General features: G+C 54.7%; 2 protein-coding genes and 1 long non-coding RNA gene across 7 annotated transcripts; 1 reads left to right on the forward strand and 2 right to left on the reverse strand.

Annotated features, from left to right (window-relative positions):
• Window positions 1–206: 206 nt before the first annotated feature.
• TNK1 (tyrosine kinase non receptor 1) lies at window positions 207–11,141 on the forward strand. Of its 5 annotated transcripts, none has more exons than XM_032498659.1 (13): window positions 207–419; window positions 5,518–5,682; window positions 5,854–5,924; window positions 6,030–6,221; window positions 6,355–6,510; window positions 6,627–6,910; window positions 7,122–7,395; window positions 8,554–8,648; window positions 8,964–9,128; window positions 9,372–9,445; window positions 9,791–10,089; window positions 10,179–10,274; window positions 10,359–10,472. In XM_032498659.1, exons 2-13 carry the CDS (start codon window positions 5,520–5,522, stop codon window positions 10,470–10,472), a joined length of 1,983 nt encoding a protein of 660 aa, XP_032354550.1. In that variant the 5' UTR covers window positions 207–419; window positions 5,518–5,519. The 5 variants fall into 5 exon arrangements, with proteins under 5 accessions (XP_032354550.1, XP_032354553.1, XP_032354551.1 ...); XM_032498660.1 differs by lacking the exon at window positions 207–419 and adding an exon at window positions 4,048–4,201; XM_032498661.1 differs by lacking the exon at window positions 207–419 and adding an exon at window positions 4,742–4,850.
• On the reverse strand, window positions 2,486–5,600 carry LOC116669303. The gene is made up of 2 exons (XR_004326674.1): window positions 5,466–5,600; window positions 2,486–4,780 (listed from the first exon to the last, which is right to left on the reverse strand). It is a non-coding gene; the product is annotated as an uncharacterized LOC116669303 (long non-coding RNA).
• PLSCR3 (phospholipid scramblase 3) lies at window positions 11,110–21,034 on the reverse strand. Its single transcript, XM_014551586.2, has 7 exons — window positions 15,183–21,034; window positions 14,680–14,921; window positions 14,543–14,585; window positions 14,221–14,441; window positions 13,807–13,968; window positions 12,007–12,168; window positions 11,110–11,813 (listed from the first exon to the last, which is right to left on the reverse strand). The coding sequence occupies exons 1-7, from the start codon at window positions 15,187–15,189 to the stop codon at window positions 11,757–11,759; spliced, it is 894 nt and encodes a 297-aa protein (XP_014407072.2). The 5' UTR covers window positions 15,190–21,034; the 3' UTR covers window positions 11,110–11,756.
• Between the last annotated feature and the right edge of the window lie 47 nt (window positions 21,035–21,081).

The following is a 21,081-nucleotide window of genomic DNA, read 5'->3' on the forward strand; positions in this document are numbered from 1 at the left end:
GGCACTTTGGTGTTGGCTTTTGGCAGGAGCGCTCAGCTTCTCGACGTGTGGAGTCTCCGACAGGGCTGCCTGACTGTCCTCATGACATAGTGGTTGGCCTCCTCCAGAGCGAGTGGTCCAAGAGGGGAAGGCAGAAGCCACACTGTCTTTCATGACCTAGCTCAGAAGTCACATGCCATCCTTTTCACAATATCCCATTGATTACACAGATCAGCCCTGTTCATTGTGGGAAGTCACAACAGTGTGAATACAGGGAGGGGAGGTTCACTGGGAGCCGTTTTGGAGACTGGCTACCACACACCTAGATGCAGCTAATTCTCCAATAGCCCCCGAAGGTAAATACTCCCAATAGGCTCATCTTGAAGAGGAGGAAACAGAGGCACAGAAGTGTGAAGTAACTCACTCAGACTGAGAGAATGGTAAGTGATAAAGCTGAGATTCAAACTCAGGCAGTCGGGCTCCAGAAGTGAGGTCTCAGCTCCTGTTCTATAAAGGCCCTCAGCTCCACTCTAAGCCTGAAGGAATATGGTAGATGTAAGAGTGCTTCCACTTTGGAAGGCAAACCATCAGATAGATACAAGGTTGTGTGCTGGTGACTCCGTTAACCAGTGAAGTAAATGCAAATTGGGAAAAGATGGGGCCTCAGGGTCCTGGGAGATGGTGGATGCAACAAGAGGGTTTTACCCAAGGGTCTGGGGAGGGATAACCATGTGGGGCCAGGGAGTGCCACACAGGGAGGGGGCAGGGGTGGGTTCACCAGGACGCTAATGGATTAGGTTTAGATATTCCTATCCCCATCATTCCCAGCAAAGGTGCTCTTGATGTCAAAAATCTCCTTTTTTTCTCACTCTACCCAGATGACTCTGTCCCGTCCATTTGTTCAGCAAAGGTTACAAGCACGTATCATATGAGTCAGGCACTTAGACTGGGCATGGGGGACAGAGCAATGTCCAGGCAAGATGAAGTCATTTTCTACCTGGAGCTTGGAGTCTAGCAGGGGAGACAGACAAGTTACTGGCAAATTCTACCAGAGCAACAAGTGCAATGATGGGAAAACACATGGATCTTGGGGTGCAGGGGAAGAGACCTGACCAGCTGGGAGTAGGCTTCCTGCATGTAGCAAAGCCAGTTTGGGAGAAGGGGGTGGGACGACTTCCAAGCAGAGGGAACAGCTTCAGAAGAGTGGCTCAGAAGAGAGAGACAGCCAGACCACTGAGGTGTTTTGCCCCATTGAGAGGTTGGTGTGGGTCAGGTGGAAAGGGGAGAGCCCAGTGATCTCAGAGATCACAGCAGAAAAGGAAAAGCCAAGGAAGCACAAATGTGATTCCTGCTAGGAGCAGGAATGTTTCTGCACAAGGATGGGCCCCACCCGTCACCCAAACCCAAGGCGGGGGTTGGGGGTTGGCCACCTGGTTGCCCTCTCTGCTTGTCCTCCTGGTTCTCTGCCTTGTGGGGAAAGACTTGGCCCTGCTGGTGTGAATGTGCTCATCCTTCTCGGATGCAGAGCCTGCAGGGCAGGGCAGAGGTTGGGGAAAGGTAGACGAAGGGGGCGGTGCTCCATCTGGGCCTCCAGGTTTAAGTGTTAGCAGGATGCCCCATCTCAGCCTGGAGAAGGTGATCCCGGGGCAGGGGGGGGATGGTCAGACTGTGCTCCCCAACCCCCCATCCTCCTTTATGGGCAAAGGTGGGGATTAGAGAAGCTTCACTCCAAAAGTGCGAAACAAACAGGGAGAAGGGGGAGGGATACAGAGGCCTCTGATTCCCTGGGTTTTATGAGTCAGAGACAAAGGTGAGCCTGAGCTTCTGCCTCTGGTTTTCTGCTGGACCACAGAGGACCTAAGCCAAGAGTGCAATGAATAGCAACTCCTCTCCATCCTACAGCCAAGGCCTAGGAAGGGGCAGCCCCTCTCCCCAGAACCAATGGTCAGGGCCTCTTCCCTGAGCTCCCTGCTTCTTCTCTCTCACCTTTTCCCAGTCTCTTACTAATGCAGGCTGGTTCTATCACTTCCCTGTTTAAAGCCTCTTAGTGGTTACCAGAGCCCTCAGGTAAGGCCCAAGCTCCTGACCATATTCTGCAAGGCCCCTTAGAATTAATCCAATCAGGGCAGGGATCATGTCTCCTTGTTCACCTGGGTCCCCAGAACCTGGCACAGTGAAAGCTTACTGGAAGGATGAATTGATGCCTAGTCTGCCTTCTGCCAGCCTCTGGCTGCATCTGCCTTCATATTCCCCCATGTATTCTACACTCATGTATTCACTCAACTCCCAGAGGACCTCTAGTGCACCCAGATCTGGGAGGACACTGGACATTCAAAGGAAGATCAGGTTTCACAGACTCTTCCTTGAAGATGTTCATGGAGCCATTGTGCTTTCCACCAAGAACATGGATAACACCAGGATGAATCTCAAAATGCACTGAGTGAAAGAAGCCAAGTGCAAATAATAAACACTGTGCGATTCTATTGACAAAAAGGTCAAGAGCAGATAAAACTGATCTATAGGTTTTATTTTTTTTTCTTTAATGTTTTTATTTCTTCCAGCTTGTCTCGTCATTCAGACCATTCTTAAAATTTTTTTTTTTGGTTTATTTATTTTTTGGAAGGGGAGGTAATTAGGTTTATTCATTTATTTATTTTTAATGGAGGCACTGGGGATTGAACCTGGGACCTTGTGTATGCCAAGCACACACTCTACCACTGAGCTATACCCTCCTCCTGATCTATAGGTTTTAGAAATCAGAATAGTAATTGTCTCTGGGGTATGGGATTGACTGAAAATAGGCACAAAGCTACTTTGTGGGATTGTAGAAATGTTCTAGGTCTTTGTATTAATGGATATGTAGAATTGTTGAAATGCATTGAACTGTACAGTTCAATCTGTCCATGTTACTGAATGTAAGTTATACCTCAGTCAAGTACTGTCAGCATAGGAAGTTGTCATATGACTGTAACAATCACAAAAAACCCTCCGTATATGGATTAAACAGCACATCAGACATAATCAAAGAGAGAATCGGTGAACTGGAAGACAGAGCTGAAGAGATTACCCAGATTACACTATGAATGCACTATGAAGACACAAAGAATAGAAAATATGGGAGAGAGTTTAAAAGATATGGAGGATCAAGTGAAAAGCTCTACCATAGTTCAACTCAGAGTCCCCAAAGGAGAGAACACAAGGAAAGGAGGAAAAAAAAGAATATTTGAAGAGTTACTGGCTGAAAATTTTTCAAAACTAGTGAAAGATATGAATTCAGAGACACAGGAAATACAACACATTGAGCAGAATAAATAGAAAGAAATCCATACCTAGACTCTCTGTACTAGAACTACAAAACACCAGTGGTACCTTAAACTCAGGGAGAAAAGACAGATCACTTACAAGGAATAACAACCAGACTGAGTAGACTTCCTCATAACCAATATACATTGCGCCTATTCTATGCCTACACTGTCCCAGGTACCAAGAACACAAGGATGAGCAAGATAGATCCAGCCCCTACCTGAACCACTCAGAAGCTCTGTCTCTGTCCCCAGCTCCCCCTACACACAAGACTTCCCACATGGCCCACCCTGGGGAGTTCCCCATAGGCCCTATTTAGGGGCAGCACATTGGAATGGGAAAAGGCCATTCAGAGCTGGGCAAGGGCAATGGCTTCAATCTTAGCCTCCGTCTAGGCTGGGGGCTGGCTTCCTGCAGCTCCATCAACACCTCTGCTGTGGCAACATTCCAAAGCCCAGGGCACCAGGCCTCTTTCCTCTATCAGAGTGCCAGGAAGCTCTCCCCACCCCCCCTCAGGGGCATGGACTATGTCCTACTTCGCCTTGTATTCCCGGGGCCTGGGCAAGATGTCTCTACCAGGTGCTTATTCATTTAAGGGGTGGGGACCTAGTTGAGGGGTGGAGGATTGGTTAGACGGGACAAGGGGGCAGGACACCGAGGAGGAAAGGGTTGAAAGTTCTTTGGAAAAGTCTGGAAAGAGGATGTGAAGGTGGGAAGAGGATGGGAAGGACAGGGGAAGGGAGGCTTTTTAGGGTCTGGCCTGGCGGAGGGTCGGCCTGCCAGGCGCTCTCACCTTGTCCACCAGGGGACCCGGGCCAAGCCTCCAGGTCCCGCCCTCCGCGGCCTCGGTCCCGCCCTTCCCGGGATTTAGTCCCGGCAGCCTGGGCGGTTCCCCAGCCACCGCTTCCGCCTTCGCCAGGTGAGGGTCGGGGAAAGTAGGAGAGCTGGGGGCCCCGGGGGCCCGGGGTGGCGGGGCATCCGTCGCCTGGGGCGCGTCGGCGGGTGCTGGGCCTCCCTTCCCCACTCCTTCCCTTCCACGGCCGCGTTTCGTCGGGTCCCCTGTTTGGTGCTTTCCCCTTCTCACCTGGCAACAGGTCCCCGGTCTCCCAGGGTCCTGGGCTTCCTCCTGCCCGGCCCCTGCACGTGCCCAGTTCCCAGCCACCTCTGAGCGTCCATCTGGACCCAGCTGGGGTCCTCTGCTGCCTCCCGGCTTAACTAAGTGGGGGAAGGGAGGGGGGCCAGGAGAGTGTAAGGGAGAGTGTATGTGCTGGCAGCCAGCATTCAGAGGACCTAGAGCCTTATTTAATAAAGATTGGTGGAGTTACCTTGGAGCCAGGTTAGCGCGAGTGACGCAGGTGTGCCGACCAGGCTCTGTACCTGGAGCTGAACTCAGGTGGGTGTGGAAGGGGCCGTGCACCTGGCAGCCTGGGTGCCTCTGAGCAGTACCTGAGCTTAATCAGCCATCGCAAATGCTGGATTTGATTTCAAATGTTGCTGCCTTGGGTGGAGAAGAGGCAATGATCCTGGGCATCTCTGGGCAGAGGGGGCAGTCTGCCGGCATAACTCAGGTGCGTGTGGACAACGTACCTTGATGTCTTGTGTGATGTGTGTGTTTGTGGACGTTGGTGTCTCAGATGTGTGGGGCGGTGTATCTCGGAGGCAGTGAACTCAACATGTGTCAGGTACGTGTGTGAGGAGTACGTGGCAGGGAGCCTGGTGTCCAATGGCAGCGTAAACTGGAATGCCTCAGCTTTGAGAGGCTGTGTATCTGGGTGTCCCAGGCATCTTTTGCATCCTACCTATAGGCCTGTGTGTGTGCGCGTGCCTGTGTGGTATTGTTAGTGGATCTGGGCATCTCTGGAGTGTTATGAGGGGGGTCAGAATGCCACAGATGTACGTCAGTGGGTGTGCACAAGGGTGCACCTCAGGTCTAAAAGGCTGTGAACCTGGGTGGCCTAGGGGTACAGGTGGTGTGCCGTGATATCTGAAAGTGAGCAGGGCCACACACCTGAAGTCTGTGCACTGCTGAAAGTCTGAGGTGTGAGAACATCTTCCTGGGGTTTGTGTGTCTGAGGGGCAGGATTCCTGGCTGTCTCTGATGCATCCCTCCCTCTGTACCTGAGCTTTTCTGAGGGTGGAGCTGGCAACCGTGTCTCCAGTGCTTGAGTGTCTCAGGTACCCACCTGGGCTATGTGTCTGGAGGTCAGGGCATCACCAGAGGGGTTCCTTCTACAGACATGCTCCCTGAGGCAGGCTCCCTATGGCTGCTGCGGCTGCTCCGGGACATCCAGCTGGCCCAGTTTTACCGACCCATCCTTGAAGAGCTTAATGTTACTCGGCCAGAGCACTTCGATTTTGTAAGACCCGAGGATCTGGACGGCATTGGCATGGGCCGGCCTGGTGAGAGTCCCGTGCCCTGAGGCCCTGGCTCTCCCCTTCCGCAGCCTGTTAGTTGCTACCCTGCCCCCCTCCCACCCACCAGCCCTCTTCTTGCTTGTAAAACTCTTGCATCCTGCCCACCCCCTCCCCGCCCTCCCCCGCCCACAGCCCTCTGATTCTGGCTTCCCCTAGCCCAACGCAGACTGGCTGAAGCTCTGAAGAGGCACCGTTCAGGGCTCAAGTCTAAGAACTGGGTCTACAAGGTGTGTGTTTTGGGGTGCAGGTGAGAGGCTTAACGGGCCAGCTCAGGCCTGGGCAGAGGAAGGTATGCAGGGTTCTGCACACTTGATTTCCCACCCCTGTTTCAGATCCTTGGGGGTTTTGCCTCCGGGCAGAAGGAGACCACCTCACCCTCAGGCAGCCTTCTATCCCTCCCTGAGCCAGATGGGGGACTCAAGTGCCTGATCCCAGACAGTGCTGTGTGCAGAGGGGAGCTTCTGGGCTCCGGCTGCTTTGGTGTGGTGCACCGAGGGCTGTGGACACTGCCCAGCGGCCAGACTGTGAGTGTCCAGGGAGCCTACTTCATTCTGGGTACTAGGGCCAGCTGCCTCCTATGTTCTGTGTGCCCTCTCTGCTCTGGCCTTGGCTTAACTATTCCCTAGAGTGCCTGATGGTGCTTCCATTCATCCCCAGGTCCCAGTGGCTGTCAAGTCTCTCCGGGTGGGTCCTGAAGGCCCAGAGGGCAGCGAGCTAGGGGACTTCTTGCGAGAGGTGTCCGTCATGATGAACTTGGAGCACCCACATGTGCTTCGTCTGCATGGCCTGGTACTGGGCCAGCCGCTGCAGATGGTGAGCAGACCCCAACGCCGACTCCTGGGGCAGTCGCGAGGCTGAAGTGCCACCGGAGGGTGAGCACCAGGTTCTCCTGGGGCCTCACCACTGCTCACACGGCTGTGCTCCCGCAGGTGACGGAGCTGGCGCCCTTGGGCTCCCTGCACGCGCGCCTGACCGCCCCACCCCCCACGCCCCCACTGCCCGTGGCCCTGCTCTGCCTCTTCCTGCGGCAGTTGGCAGGGGCCATGGTGTACCTGGGGGCCCGCGGGCTGGTGCACCGAGACCTCGCTACGCGCAACCTGCTGCTGGCTTCACCGCGCACGATCAAGGTGGCTGACTTCGGGCTGGTGCGGCCGCTGAGCGGCGCCCGGGGCCGCTACGTCATGGGAGGGCCCCGCCGCATCCCCTTTGCCTGGTAAGGGCCGGGGCGAGGGGGCGGATCTGGAGCTCAGGATTTAAAGTGGTGCGGGGGGGCTGGTCCTCCGAGGGGGCTGGGGATAGAGGAGTCGTCGGGTCTGGAAGGGCTGGGAGAGGAGGAGCACTAGGGGGCTTACCCAGGGGCAGGTGGTAGCTCCCAGGGCACACAGCCCGCACACATCGGGCCCCCTTCGGCTCCGCTTCCGCAGGTGTGCGCCCGAGAGCCTGCGCCAGGGGGCCTTCTCTTCCGCCTCGGACGTGTGGATGTTTGGGGTGACGCTGTGGGAGATGTTCTCTGGGGGCGAGGAGCCGTGGGCCAGGGTCCCACCGTACCTCATCCTGCAGCGGCTGGAGAAGGACCGAGCCCGCCTGCCTAGGCCTCCCCTCTGCTCCAGGGCCCTCTACGCCCTTGCCTTGCGCTGCTGGGCCCCCCACCCTGCCGACCGGCCCACCTTTTCCGACCTAGAGGGGCTGCTCCAAGAGGTGGGAACTCCTGCCTCCCCAGATACAATCAGTCTGTCTTCCTTTCAGTCTGTCTCCCAGGATTCCATGCACAAGAGTAACAGATACAAGACTCCCGAGCTGGGGTCTGGGACCTGGCTCTGAACAAATCAGATTCATTCTCCGCCTGCAGGGCGTTCAGAGTTCCCGGAGAGGAGTTGGGGTCTATTGGATGCAAGCTGAAGGGCTGGGGCAGAGAAGGGGGAGCCCGGAGCCCAGAGCAGTAGGAGACAGGAAAGGTTCCGCGTGGGAGGGGGAAGTACCCTAACTGAGGTGGCAGAGGCACCTTAGGGGTGAGCGGAGGAGGAACTTGTAAGACATGGTGAATAATCAGCGCTAACACCTAGGGCACTTGATCTGTGTGAGATACTGTGCTAAGTGCTTTACTGCTTCAGCTGTATTCTTATGCACATTCACTCATTTAATCCTCACAACAACCCAACTCGATTTTAGAGAGGGGGCAGTTAAGACACTGAGAGTTTAAGTGATTTGCATAAAATCACACAGGAAGTGGAGGCCTGGAGTTTGAACCAGTCACTCTGACTTCAGAGCTGTGCCCTAAATCACTAGGTACTCTGCTGTTAAAGGAGTTTAGTCTTTACTCTGCAGGCACCTGGGAGCCATGGAAGGGTTTTGAGCAGGGGAGTAACAAGCCACCTTTACATGTTATAGCACTCTGGCTTGCTGCAAGAATGGATTAGAGGGGTGACACTGAAGATGGGAAGACCAGGTAGGCCACAGTGGCTATGAAGCAGAAGTGAGATGCAAAGGCTTGGATGAGGGTCAAAGCAGTAGTGCTAGAGAGAAGAGGAAATTTTCCAGAGGTGCTTGGGAGGCAGATCTAATGAGCCTGGGTGAGGAGTAAAAGCAGTGTACAGGGTGACTCTCCCCTTGGTCCCCCTAGGTAGAGACAGGGCCCCTCTTTGTTGCTCCCTGAGTCCTGGGCTGTGCCCAGCTTGGCATGGAATCCAGGTCTGCCTCTTCCACTAGATTACAATTGGGGGACAGGGACCATCCCTCCTTGGGCCCAGGACAGAGGATACGGTACGGGTTTGATTGGTGGGTGCATAAGCAGTCCCTTCTCTGCTCCTGTGATATTACCCTTCTAACTCAGGCCACCCTTTCCTCCTGAATCTGCAGGCCTGGCCTCCTGAGGGACGTTGTGTGAGGGATGTCACAGAGCCAGGTGCCCTGAGAATGGAGCCTGGTGACCCCATCACTGTCATCGAGGGCAGGTGAGGGGCCTCACGCCTGCCACCCAACCCTGGAGGACTCCCTCCCTACCTTCCTGACCCTAGTCCCATCTCTGCCTCTCCCACTCTCCTTGAACCCTGATCCTCTGCCTCATCTCCTCTTCTCCCCACAGTCCTGGCCTCCCTGCTGGAGCCCCCACTGGCCCATAGAGCCCTTTTGTTTTAGGAAGATAAAGGCTTCCCTTCCACCAGGCAGATGCAGCTCCAAGGCACAGCTTGTGAGCTGAATGTGGGCCGGAGCCCAGCCCCAACTCTCCCCTGTCACTCCCACCCCTTCACCCGCGCCTCTTCCCACAGCCCCGACTCCACAACCTGGAAGGGCCAGAATGGCCGCACCCTCAAAGTGGGCAACTTCCCAGCCTCGGCAGTGACGCTGGTAGACTTGGGGGGCTCGCCAGCCACCCGTCCAGTCCTCAGAGGCTCCCCTGCCCGGGGAGAGAGACATCAGGGAAACACAGATGGGTGAGGACCTGGGGCAGAGTGGGGGGCAGAGCTGAGCTGGGGACAGCAACTTTTCTGGTAAGGGAAGCCTGGGGAGGGGAATTGGGTAAAGCTGGAGGGGAGGCTGGACTTGCCTTCCAGCTGAGCTTCCACTCTGGGTCTCAGCCTGCCTGGAAGCCCCAGAGATTCTTTGGGGAGGAGACACTGCTATATGGGGTAGGGGTGTGGGGTGTGTGGAGAATCAACTGGAACTCTCTTCAACAGAGCGAAGGCAAAGCTTCGGGATCCCCCTCCAGCCCGGGGTCAGAGAAGGAACGTGGCCCTGCAGAGGACGAAAGGTGGGCGTGGCAGTGGGGACTGGGCCTCCAGGGTCTCTGAGGAGGTCAAGGACAACCCTCCAACAGCGCCCCCTGCTCTGAAGCCTTGCCTCTGCTTGTGTGATTTCCCCGCCTATGGTTTCCCTCCCCACATTCTGCCTGCGGACACCCCGGCTCTACTTTGGACAGCACCTCCCCACTGCAGCCCCTGGCAGTTCTTTGGGCCCTCAGCTACCTAGGCCCAGGCACACCTGTCTTATTGTCCCCCCCAACACGAAGACCACCCCGAGGACAGCACAGATGGACAGAGAACGGGAAGATGGCAGCTGGACTTCCTCTCAAGTGGTTTCTTTCTCAAATGTGCAGGCATTTCCAAGAGTCTGGAGTCAGTTCTGTCCCTGGGCCCCCGCCCCACAGGAGGTGGGTCGAGCCCCCCCGAACTTCGACATGCCAGAACTGCGCACCAGGGACCCCCGGGCCTGTCATCCCGCCCTCCTGTTGCTGCCAGCTCTTCTCAGCCCAGCCAGCCTTCCAGGGAGCAGCCTCCCTGGTCCAGAAGAGAACCCCCCCACAGTCACGCTATAGGAGTGCCTGGGGCCAGCAAAGCCACCATCCCTTCTGGGGGACCCTTGCCTGACCCCGAGTTGCAGAGGAGGATTATGGAGGTGAGGTCTCCCTGGAGTGTCCTGGTGTCCAGAAGGGGCTACAGGATGGAGGTGGGAGGAGGGGCCTAAGTGAGGCTTTGTCCCTGCAGGTGGAGCTGAGTGTGCACGGAGTCACCCACCAGGAGTGCCAGCTGGCTCTAAGAGCCACTAGGGGAGACGTGGTTTCTGCCATCCGGAATCTGAAGGTAAAGTCAGACCCTTCTCTCGGGCTCCTGCCTCTCGCGCCCCAGCCGGCTGGCAGTCGGCTGCCCTTCCTCCCACCTCCACAGGTGGACCAGCTCTTCTACCTCAGCAGCTGGTCCAGAGCCGAGTGCCGACGCATCCTGGAGCGTTACCAGTGGGACCTCTCAGCTGCCAGTCGCTATGTCCTGGCCCGGCCCTGAGCTCTGCTCCCTTGGGCATGGACACCAGATGGACTGAGGGCCTGGCCACGTGGGACCAAGCAGAACCGGCACAAGGCCCTGACGGTATTTTCCCACCTGGGGAGAGCCTGCTGATGGCAGATGCAGGAAGCGCCCAGGATCGGGCACTGGTGAGCGTCTCCTCACCCTGCCCCTCGGTCTCTGAGGGCACAAGCCCCCTTGGCCAGGTCATAGAAGGATGCGGTCCACTCTGCCCACCACATTCCCAACTGAGAGGAGGGCTTGGAGGAACAGAGCTGCTACCCTTCATACCCACAGGAAGCTGCTATTGCTACAGAGAATGAGCAAGTGGCCACATCGGGCCATGGGAACAGCCATCCTGAACTGCCATTAGCTGCCACCCTGGGCTCTGTGGGAGCAGCCATCTTGGATGATGGGAACAGGATGACTTGGGGCATGTGGCCTCAACTACCTTAGCTTGGTTTGGGGCCATCATGGATGATGAAGGTTGCTCTCTTAGACTCAAGGACACGTGGTCCTGGCAGCTTGGACTATGAGATGGGCCAGCTCCCTCCCAGCCCAGCTGTCATATTTCCCTTTCTTTCTTCCCACACAGACTATTTCTTCTACCCTCTCCCATCACATACATCTTCCAATGTCCAAAAAGTTACAAAGTTTATATGAATATAACATACAAAGATGCAGCCTCCTTCCTAGGGCAGGGGAAGGGAGGGGTGGTTCAGTAAGGCACAGGAAGTTGCAGCAAGCACCAGCTGTGGGAGGAAGTTGGCCCTGGGCCCTAGGCCCTACGACTGTTGGTGGGGAGGTAGGGATCCCCTCAGAGTGCCATGGTCTGGGGCCGAACTAATTGCCAAGCTGATGCGGGGAAGGGGGCATGGCTGCCGTATTTGGTGCTGCTTAACCTTCCCCACCCCAGCCCTGTCATAGAGCCCCAGAGCCCTGCATTCCAGAGGCCTTGCCTGGAGCAGAGGCTCGGGAAGGAAGTGGGAGGCAGTGGGTAGGGAAAGTTCAGAAGCCGACATGCCTGTGTGCTGAGGGACGGCTGGACGCTGGTGGGAGGCAGCAGGGAAGGGCTCGCATACATACGCTTCTATAGGGGCCACAAGTGAAGGAGGCCAGGGGACTAGGGGAGGAATGGGCCACCACGCCCCCAGCCTCTCGGGCACCCCTGTCTCTTCCCTGAAGCGTACATGGAGGAAAGGGACTGCCTCCGAGGAGGGGTCGGGGCAGGCGACCATCTTGAATTCTGGTTGATTTGATGGTCTCCTCACCCTGAGGTGGCCTCTAACTGGTGACGGCAGAGGGCCCATCGCCTCCTCGCTTCTCGAAGAACATGTAGTCCTGAGGGGAGGGCACTATGAGCAAGGGATGTGGCTGAGCCAGCCTGGCTCAACTATTACAACCCAGGTCTGGAACCGCAATGCCCCGTAAAGTCTGTCTCTAACCCTCTCCCAGTAAGAGGCCAAGAAGCGCACAAGCCTCCGAGTGAGAGCAGAGGGGCAGCAGGAAGGAGAGGTGGGGGCAACCGACTCACAATGAGGAACGTGGCTCCCAGCAGCACAGCCTTCACCCTCACGTCCAGGTCCAGCGGGAACTGCAGGCCAAAGTCATCTGCATCCGTGAGGGCTTCTTGAAGCAGCCCCCCCCACTGCTTGCTGATGCGGCCCACACTGCGGGATTCATCGGGAGTCTTCACCTGTCAGGAGAGAGGGAGGGAGGGAGGGAGGAAGGACCCAACTAGGAAGGATGTGCCTGATCTCACCTGCCTCTGGTCTCACTCCCACAGTCACGGTGGACGAACTGTGAGGGCTCTGCACTTAGCGAACCCCCCCAAAGCCTTGGGTTTCCATCCGACATCTGGGGAAACTGAGGGGCCTGAGGTCACACTGTGAGCACAGAGCAAAAATCAGGATGCAGGCTCTAATCTGTTGGTCCTGAAAGGCCACACGTGACGAGTAAACATCAGTGGTGGGAGAAATGGAAGCATGGTACAGTCCAGTCTCCTTAGTGGATGGCCAGCTGCTAGGTTTGTTTTGGTTACTGAAGTCCTGGCTGCCCACAGTTGGTACAGTTTGGGCCCTGCACAGAGGAGCCTAGCCAAGTGCACAAGGGAAGCTCCTAAATGCCTGGCTTCACCTACCAGCCGGCCAGGCTGCTGGAAGGCTGAGTCTGCCCAAAGGGGTCCCTGTCCTCTCATCTGCAAGATAGGGAGGGCCCTGTCCAGCACTGCATGCAAGCCTCCTTTAGGGTAGATCCAAGCCATCTAGTTGGGGGAAGGGGCAGCAGAAAGTGGCCTCTCTGGGACCAGCAGCAATAGGCCCCACCAATGTGGGTGGTAATTCAGGGTGACTCTCAGGTCTTTCTCCTATGCTCATTACCCAGTGGCTAGAGCTAGAGCGATGTCCTTCCCATCCCCTTCCCCAACAGTCCTACAGCTCTGGAGCACTTCCTGCAGACCAGGCCCAGGCTGGGCAGGGCCTTTCCCAGCCAGCCCTGCCATCCCAAGACTACAGCCCCAAATGTGGACCATTCATAATTATGTAAAAGGGAGACTGGCCTGATAACTGTGCAATCTACATATTCCCATCCAGAGGTCGCCCCTGTATCTCTTTCCCAACCAGTTCCCATCACAGAACTTTCCCCCCAGCTACCAAGATAACTCAGTTTTTAAAAGTAACCTTAGGTAGGGCACCTCATCAGAAACCTTGGAGAGTCTGCTGGATTCTACCAGTTGTCTCTCCCTTATCTACACAGGTAATTATCCCTCAAAGTACTCAAGTGCCTTTGTCTTCTAGAAAGGAAGGTGTTTCCCAGGCCGTACCCTGAAATGGTCACCACCTGGGTTCTCCAGGCTCCAGGTTGGTGACTGGAATGCATGGTAAGGAAGATTTCGCCTGGATTCCAGGCTGGCAGGTGGGGTGATCATTTGGACTTCTAGGCTGGCAGGGCAAGCCACAGGATGTTAACAAGTTAAATTAGTGCTTACTCCAGGGCCTGGGCTCACAGAATCATGCACTGAAGCCACATGGGCCCAGCCCATGGAACACTCAATTATCATCCTTCACCCTAAATCTAGCCCCGCCTTAGATACCTTTCTCCTTCAACACAGCACTTCAGATTAACAATCAGCATTGGCTCTTAAGATGCAGCCCTCTTTGCTAAATTTTTGTAAGACCGTGGGCCATCATATTTCTGAATAGAGGAAAATTGGAAATGTGGTAGGCATCACAGTGGATTTGGATTGATGAAATCTTGACCATCTTGTTGGCCATCCTGCCTCTTGGATCATCTTGGTTTTACAAAGGTCCCAGGAATCTCCCATTTGTCCTGATACCTCAAAGTTGGTATCTGTGCCACAGCCACAGGTCCAGCAGGGCCCCACCACTCGCAGGACAGTCTGGCGATCAGCATCCTGGATGGAGAACTTGGGGATGAAGGGGTGCCAGGTCTGTAGAACGTGGCCAATGGTGGTGCCAGGTGGAGCCTGTACTTCCATCTGCAGTGGGAGGCAGACAAGATTACTGCCCAGCTGGGGCACCTGGCCCAAACTCTCACCAGTCTAGTTCTATCACCTGACCCCCTCACAAGACCTTCCATCCCCTTCATTCAACCACATGTCACTCTTCTTACTATTCTTCCCATCCCACCAGCCCACTACCTCCCACCAGAGGCATGCCTCATCCCGTGTCTCATCCCAGGTCCTGCCCCCTACCTAAGTTTCTCCCTGGTCCCATCCCTCCCCGCCCACCTCCTGGAGGCCACACGGACAGCAGCTGCAGCCACAGTGGAGGGGGCGGATCAGGCGCAGCACCTCTCGGTCCCCGGGGTCCACCAGGCGGACACGCAGGGGCCGGCGGGCTCCACAGCACAGACGAGCGCAGCAGTTGCTTTCCTCTGCCGCCTGACCCAGAGGCTGTCCAGCCCCTGAGCGCAGTTCGTACCGGTTACAAGTCTCCCGGCCCAGGAGCGCTGCCAAAGGGTGACACGCTGAGGCTTGGGCACCAGCGCCTGCGCAAGAGCCCAATATCTGCCCCCAACACGAGGCCCAGTCTACTCCTCCTTCCACTCACTTTCCACCCGCTCAGCCTTCTGGTGAATCAAGATCTGATCAATCTGGAAAGAGAGTAGGGACCCGTGCAGATGTCAGCTGGCCGGCCTGGATGCCTGGGTCCCCTCCCCATCACTCCTTTCCCTCCCTCCCACTCACCTGCACCAGGAATTCGAGGCCAAAAGGCACTCCTGGCAGTGGCAAGAAGGGGGTAGCCGGCCCCGGGGCCCCAGGGGCGGGTGAGGGGAAGACAGCGAAGCCAGGCGCAGGGGCTGGCACGTGGGCGGGCACTGGCGCCTGCCCCAGCCCGGGCCCAGGATGCAGCGCCGGCTCCGGGTACCCAGCGGTCACAGGATAGGGAGGTGGGGGCGAAGGGGCGTAGCCTTTTGGGGGCAAGTAGCCTGTAGGGGGACAGGAGTAGGTTAGAAGGAGCCCCCGACCTCGTCTCTTTACCCCTTAGCCCACGGGCCGCGAGGCTGAGGGGGAAATGTGGTGGGAAGAGACTGAGAAAGATGGGGCGGGGGAGCAGGGCGGTGGCTTCCTGGGAGGAAGGGAGGGGCCCCACACAGCCAGTCCGAGCACATTCCCGGAGGATGCGTCCGACACCGGGCTCCCAAGTCTGTGGGGGGATAACGGAGACCCTCGGGCTTGGACCCACTTACCTGCCATGGGAAAAGGGCGAGGGTTCGTGGGATGTCGGTGTCCCAGAGGCTTAGTTCTAGAAGTGGAGGCAAGCTCGGAGACAGCCAGACAGACACAGAGACAGACACAAAGACGGACAGGCAAACGCGGAGAGGCAGCTGCGCCCAGCGCCAGCCCAGGGTCTCTAGGGCGGCGCGTCTGACTCGGGGAGAAACCGAAAGTGTCAGGTGGCAGGGCGGGGGCCCTGGGACCCTGGATTCCCTCAGGGGCCCCAGAACCGCCCCCTCCCTTTGTTCTCCCATTTTCCGCGGATGTGGCTGTTGGCAGACGGCAGGACAGATGGACCCGCGGTCAGACCGACGGCCCGACCTCGAGGGAGGTCTCCGAACCCCTCTGTGCCCCCAGCTCACCTGAAGACCCTAGAATAGCCCGGGTGCCCAGCACTTGGCTGCTCACGGGAGCTAGTGGAGGCGGGCCCAGGGGCTGACTCCGCCCCCGACCCGTCCAGGCCCCGCCCCTCCCGGCCTAAGTGTCGAGCTTGCGCAGAAAGAATGCCGGTTCTCCTGTGGGGCCTCGGACCCCAGGCCACCGACTCTTCGGCTTAGCTGGCGTGTCCACCCCTTCCGCTCGGATGCAGAAGCCGAGAGGAAGCTCGCCTGGGGAGGGCAGCCAGGTGAGACCAAGCCCTGCGACCCCCGCCAGGTCTGAGGGCGCAGAGCGCTCAGTGCCCCTGGGTGGGAACCAGGGCCGCTTGCGCGGCGCTGGACCCCAGGCTCCTCCTCCCGAGGGCGGTTCGGGCCTCGCTGACGCAGCGGAACACCCTGCACACTCACCCACTGGCTTCTAGGACTGGCTCCTGGCTCCCTTTCTGCCTCCCTGGGGCTACCTCGCCAGTCTCCTCTCCCTGACGCAATGACCCACACAGACATCTTGCAATTACAGTACTTCCTACAAGCGCCCCGAGCCACACAGGGGACAGGCTGCCAGTGTCAATAATGAGTGTGCGGGAGGTGAGGCTCAGGGGGGCTAGAAGAGGCAGCGCGGTCAGCAGGAAAGGCTTCCAAGAAGAGTCGTTTCACTCGCTTTGTCTGGGTTCTGAGCCGAGGCCCGCAGGTGTGAGGAAGTCCTGAGCCTTAGGGGCTGAGTGACAAAAGATGAGTTTAGAGAGGGAGTCCAGTCCGCGTGCACAGAGGGCCTTGTGGAAGCTGGGATTTGGGCTCAAGGGCAGAAGGGAGCCCAGTGAAAGATTTTCAGACAGGGAGGTCAAATGTTTTAGGAAAACCATTTAAACCGCTTGGCAGAGAACAACAGAGGCACCCAGGCTGAGTTGTTGGCAGTAGTCTAGGGGAGAGGATATCTGTGAAAGGGTGGATGGAAGGAAGTGGCAGACTTTGGAGATATTGAGACAATAATATAGAACTTGTTTAGGAGGTGAGATGTGGAGATGAGGAGTCCAGGATGACCCCAGGTGCCTGTCTAGTAACCAGGCAAATGGAGATCTCACACATCAAGATGAACTTGGAGAGAAGCACATTTGGCGGCTCCTTTGTCCTGATGTCCATATTCCTCTGGGCTGGTCCCACAGCTTCAGTCATCATCTGCTTCAAACCCAAGTGTCTCACCTCTCCCCTGGTATCGCTTAGTGCCTCTGATTCTACCTGGCTCAAACCATGAGCCAGCCACTACCAAAACAGACAAATACACAGAAGTTCAATTATTCAACAGAGATTTAGTCAGACAGCATTTAAGGTAATAGGTGTATATAGCTGTTTTTTAAGAAATTAACAAAAACTCCCGATTAGTGGAGAAGAGACAGACAATATACAAAAAATACACCAGAAGTCAGACAGTGACAAGTACTATAAAGAAAAATAGAACAGGATAAGAAGGATAGAGAATGGTGGGCAGGAGTTGCAGTTTTGAAGAGGGTGGACGAGGAAGGCATCACCAAGAAGCCCATGGTTGAGCAAAAGACCTAAAGGGGGTTAAGGATTAAGCCATGCAGGCTTCTAGGTGTTTCAGGCAGTGGGAACAAGGGCAAAGGCCCTGAGGTAGAAGTGTGCCTTGTTTGTTCGATGAACCAAAAGGCCAATGAAGTTGGAGTGGAATGAACAAGGGGGACTGAAGAGAAGTCACTGGAGGCCAGATCACATACGGTCCTGTAGATCATTGTCTTAGATTCTGAGTGAAATGGGAAGTGTTGGAGGGTTTGGCCAGAGACGTATGAGATTTACATACTGAAACAGTGGTCCTCAATTGTGGCCACAAGTTAGAATCATCTGGGGTGCTTTAAAAATACCTCTGCCTGAGCTACACTTCACATCAATTAAGTTAGAATATCTGGGGTGAGGTGCAGACACAGGAACTTTTTGAGAATTCCCCAGCATATTTTAAATTGCAGTTAAGGCTGAGGATGACTGTGTTAGAAGGCTCTCTCTCTCTCTCTCTCTCTCTCTCTCTCTCTCTCTCTCTCTCTCTCTCTCTCTCTCTCCCTCTCTCTCTCTCTCTCTCTCTCTCTCTCTCTCTCTCTCTCTCTCTCTCTCTCTCTCTCTCTCTCTCTCTCTGGCTGTTTTGTTGAGTAGGCTGTATGTAGGCAAGGGCAAAAGGAAGTTCTTGCAAAAAGCTAGATGATATATGATGGTGGTGTGGACCAGGTGCTAGCGTACTAGCAATGGAGGTGGTGAGAAATGGTCAGTTTGCAGTTAGGTATTTGAGCCAATAGGACTTGATGATGGCTTGGATATAGGCTGTGAGGAAAAGGGAAGTCAAAGTTGACTCAAGCTTGGCCCAGGAGACCCTTCACTCTTATTGTTTGGTCATTTCCTGCCTGCCCACTACATCCTGAGCTCCAGGCACTCCTGTTCTCCCTCTTGACGAGTCACCATTATGATCTTGTCCCTTTTTCCTGGTGAACTATGCATGCTGAAAACCCAGCAAATGGACCAAAGTCTTAAGCAGTCTCCAAAGGCAAAACAAGCCCACTTCAGTATCTACTTGTAACAGTAAACACATTGTATCAAATTGTATTTTAAAGGGCCTGTCTTCACTGCTGAAATCTGAGTTTCCTGGTTTGTACAAAAAGGAAAGAATTTAGCTTTGGGATCTGGACAGAAGAGGGTTTGAATCACAGCTTCCTCAGGCCCTAGCTGTATGATACAGAACAAGTTCACCTCTCTTAGCTTCACTTGCCACTAACTTGCACAACTGCTGAGAAGACTGAACACAGTGCAGAGTAATAATAGGACCAATTATCAAGTGGGCCTTATTTATCTTGGTTCCTTAAGAGTCCAGCCCACTGGCAGGACCAAAGCAAAGGTATTAGGGATACTTTACATGGACGGTGGTTCCAGGTGTCATGGTCTCCTCCACCTGGAGGTTCCCTGCGCCCCAGACACTGCCTGAGATGAAGGATGGACATTCTGCAGCACTGGACTGGGAGGTACAAGCCTGGGGGTCATGGTGGCTCTGTCACTAGCTCTCTGGGCTGCTCTGGAGGTCCCCTCTGAGGCCTTACTTTACTTATCTTTAAAACTAAAAACTACTGTGATCCTCTACTAATACACCTCAAGTCATGCCTCCTCCCTGGATATAAATGCTTCAGTGGCTCCCCATTGCCCTCAGAAGAGAGTCCAACCTCTTGGCACAAGGCACTTCACCCTTTGGCCCCTTCTGTCCTCATCTTTCTCTACTGACCCTCTCACGATCTTCAAGCCAGCCACCAGGAATTCTTTCAGGCCTCAAATGCACTGGGCTCTCTCTTGCTTCCAAAGCTCTCACTTTGTTCTGGAACACACCCCTCTCCCTCCTCACTACCAAACTCCTGCAGGTCTCCACTGAATGCTGCTACACTGTGCTGCTACAGGGATCTGGAGCTCAGTAGGGACTAGGATGGGAGATACATTCTGGATTAAAAAGAATGCAGATTGGCATTAAGATTTTGGGGCCAAATTAGCTTACCTACAAATCCCCTCACTCAGAAAAATGGTTTCTTTTGAATGCATACCTTCAGAAAAATTAAATATGCAGCCCCAGCATGCTATACAGCTATCCACATGTTTATAAAACATCCACAAAAATAGAAATTTTAAAAGGTGAAACAAAACATGTACACATAGTTTTTTTTTTTTTTCCATTAAAATTTGGAAACCATTGATTTAAACTGGGTAGACGAGAAGCTGGCAAAGCAGCCAGAGACAGGGAAGACCAGCAGACTGGTGTCAGGGAAGGAACAGGATGTTTGAGGACAGTGTGGCCAACTGTGTCAAATGCTGCAGAGGCTGAGGAGGATGAGACTGAAAGTCATCCACTGGGTCTGGCAACCAGGAAGTCCTAGTGATTCATGGGATCCTTCCAAGGCATTTAGGGGGAAGAGATGGGATGGAAGAGTAAACTTGAGGCCAGATCTCTCTCCCAAGAGTGGGTTGCAGAGTAAACTTGAGGCCAGACCTCTCTCCCAAGCTCAGATATCTCCCTGAGCTCCCCCAACTACCTGCTTAGTGCCTCCGCTGGGATGTCTCTCAGGTCAGAAGCAACATGTCCAAAACTGACCTGATCTGCCCCTGCCTTCAGTGTTACAGCACCTCCAGCCGACCAGCTGTGTAAACCAGGAATCGCCCTTTCATCCACCTGTTATAGCTAATCCATCAGCAAGTCCTAACAGCACAGTCTTCAAAATATATTCTGAATTGGACCTTTTTTCACTACCTCTTTCACCCTCAGCTAAGCCACATCATCATCTCACGCCTGGACCTGTTCAGTGGCCTCCTGACTGGTCTCCCTGTTGCCATCCTTGCTGTCCTAATTGGTTCTCCAGATTTTTTAAACATATAAATCAGATCCTAGCACTGTCTCTTTAAACCTTTCAGTGACTTACTACTGCACTGCAAATAAAGTCCATCACTGCCTGCAAGGCTGACCCTGGCCATCAGGGACCCCCCTCATCACTACATGTCAGCCACATGGCTTTTGCTCTCTCTCTCCAACTCACCCAATTCTCTCCTGCCTCAAGGATTTCAAACTGCCCCATTTCGGCCTGTTTTACCAGGTATTCTTTCCGCCTAGAATACACGTCCCTTCCACTCTGCCCATGGTTAGTTCTGGCTTCAATAGGACCTCCTCTGTGAGGCCTTCCCATCTAATGAGGCACACTCTCTGCTGCTCCATTTTTCCAGCCTCCCTTTCCTTTCCCTTCAAGCACATAGCACAACTCACAGTGGTATATTTGTGTTTAGTTGTCTGTTTCCACTACAAGATGGGAAATTCCACAAGGGAAAGGATGGTGTCTGTCTTGCTCACAGTTTATTTCCCTTGTAATATCTGTCTGTCTGATACATGACCAACATTTGATGAGCACTGGCTTAATAAATATTGCCCCCTAAGGACCGTCCGGTTCTCTGCTGTGGGTGCTACTCCAGCCTGTCTTGCTACCGTTTCTCACTCCTTTTCTGTCTAACTCAGAAACTCATGTGGACTGATGGGCTCATGTAGCTGCAAACCTCTCCCCTCCCACTACTGTCTCTTTCTTCACTATGTGTCAGTCACACAACAGAGCTCTTTTTAAGGATCATCTCAAACACTGTGAAGTATTTTCTGACCCCAATGCATGATGTTCTGTCCCTGCTGTGAACCCCAAAGTATTCTGTAACTAATGACACTCCTCCTGTCCTGCCTTGCCTTACCCCTGACTTCTAGAGTAAGTAGGTGCTCAATAAATATGTGAAATGACAGGGCTGAAAACCTCTACCCTACAGTAATCTAGTATTAATGCTAGTGAGCATCAGAAGCACAGAATGAACTTATTAAAATATAGATTCCCAGGCCCCGGAGAGGGCCTCAGTAAGAATCTGCATTATTTCAAGCATTCTTTACGACCCTAATGCCCATCTGTTTAAGAACCTCATAACAGGTTAAGTTGAAGTG

Source organism: Camelus ferus, chromosome 16, assembly GCF_009834535.1.
Source record: "Camelus ferus isolate YT-003-E chromosome 16, BCGSAC_Cfer_1.0, whole genome shotgun sequence".
Taxonomy (NCBI): domain Eukaryota; kingdom Metazoa; phylum Chordata; class Mammalia; order Artiodactyla; family Camelidae; genus Camelus; species Camelus ferus.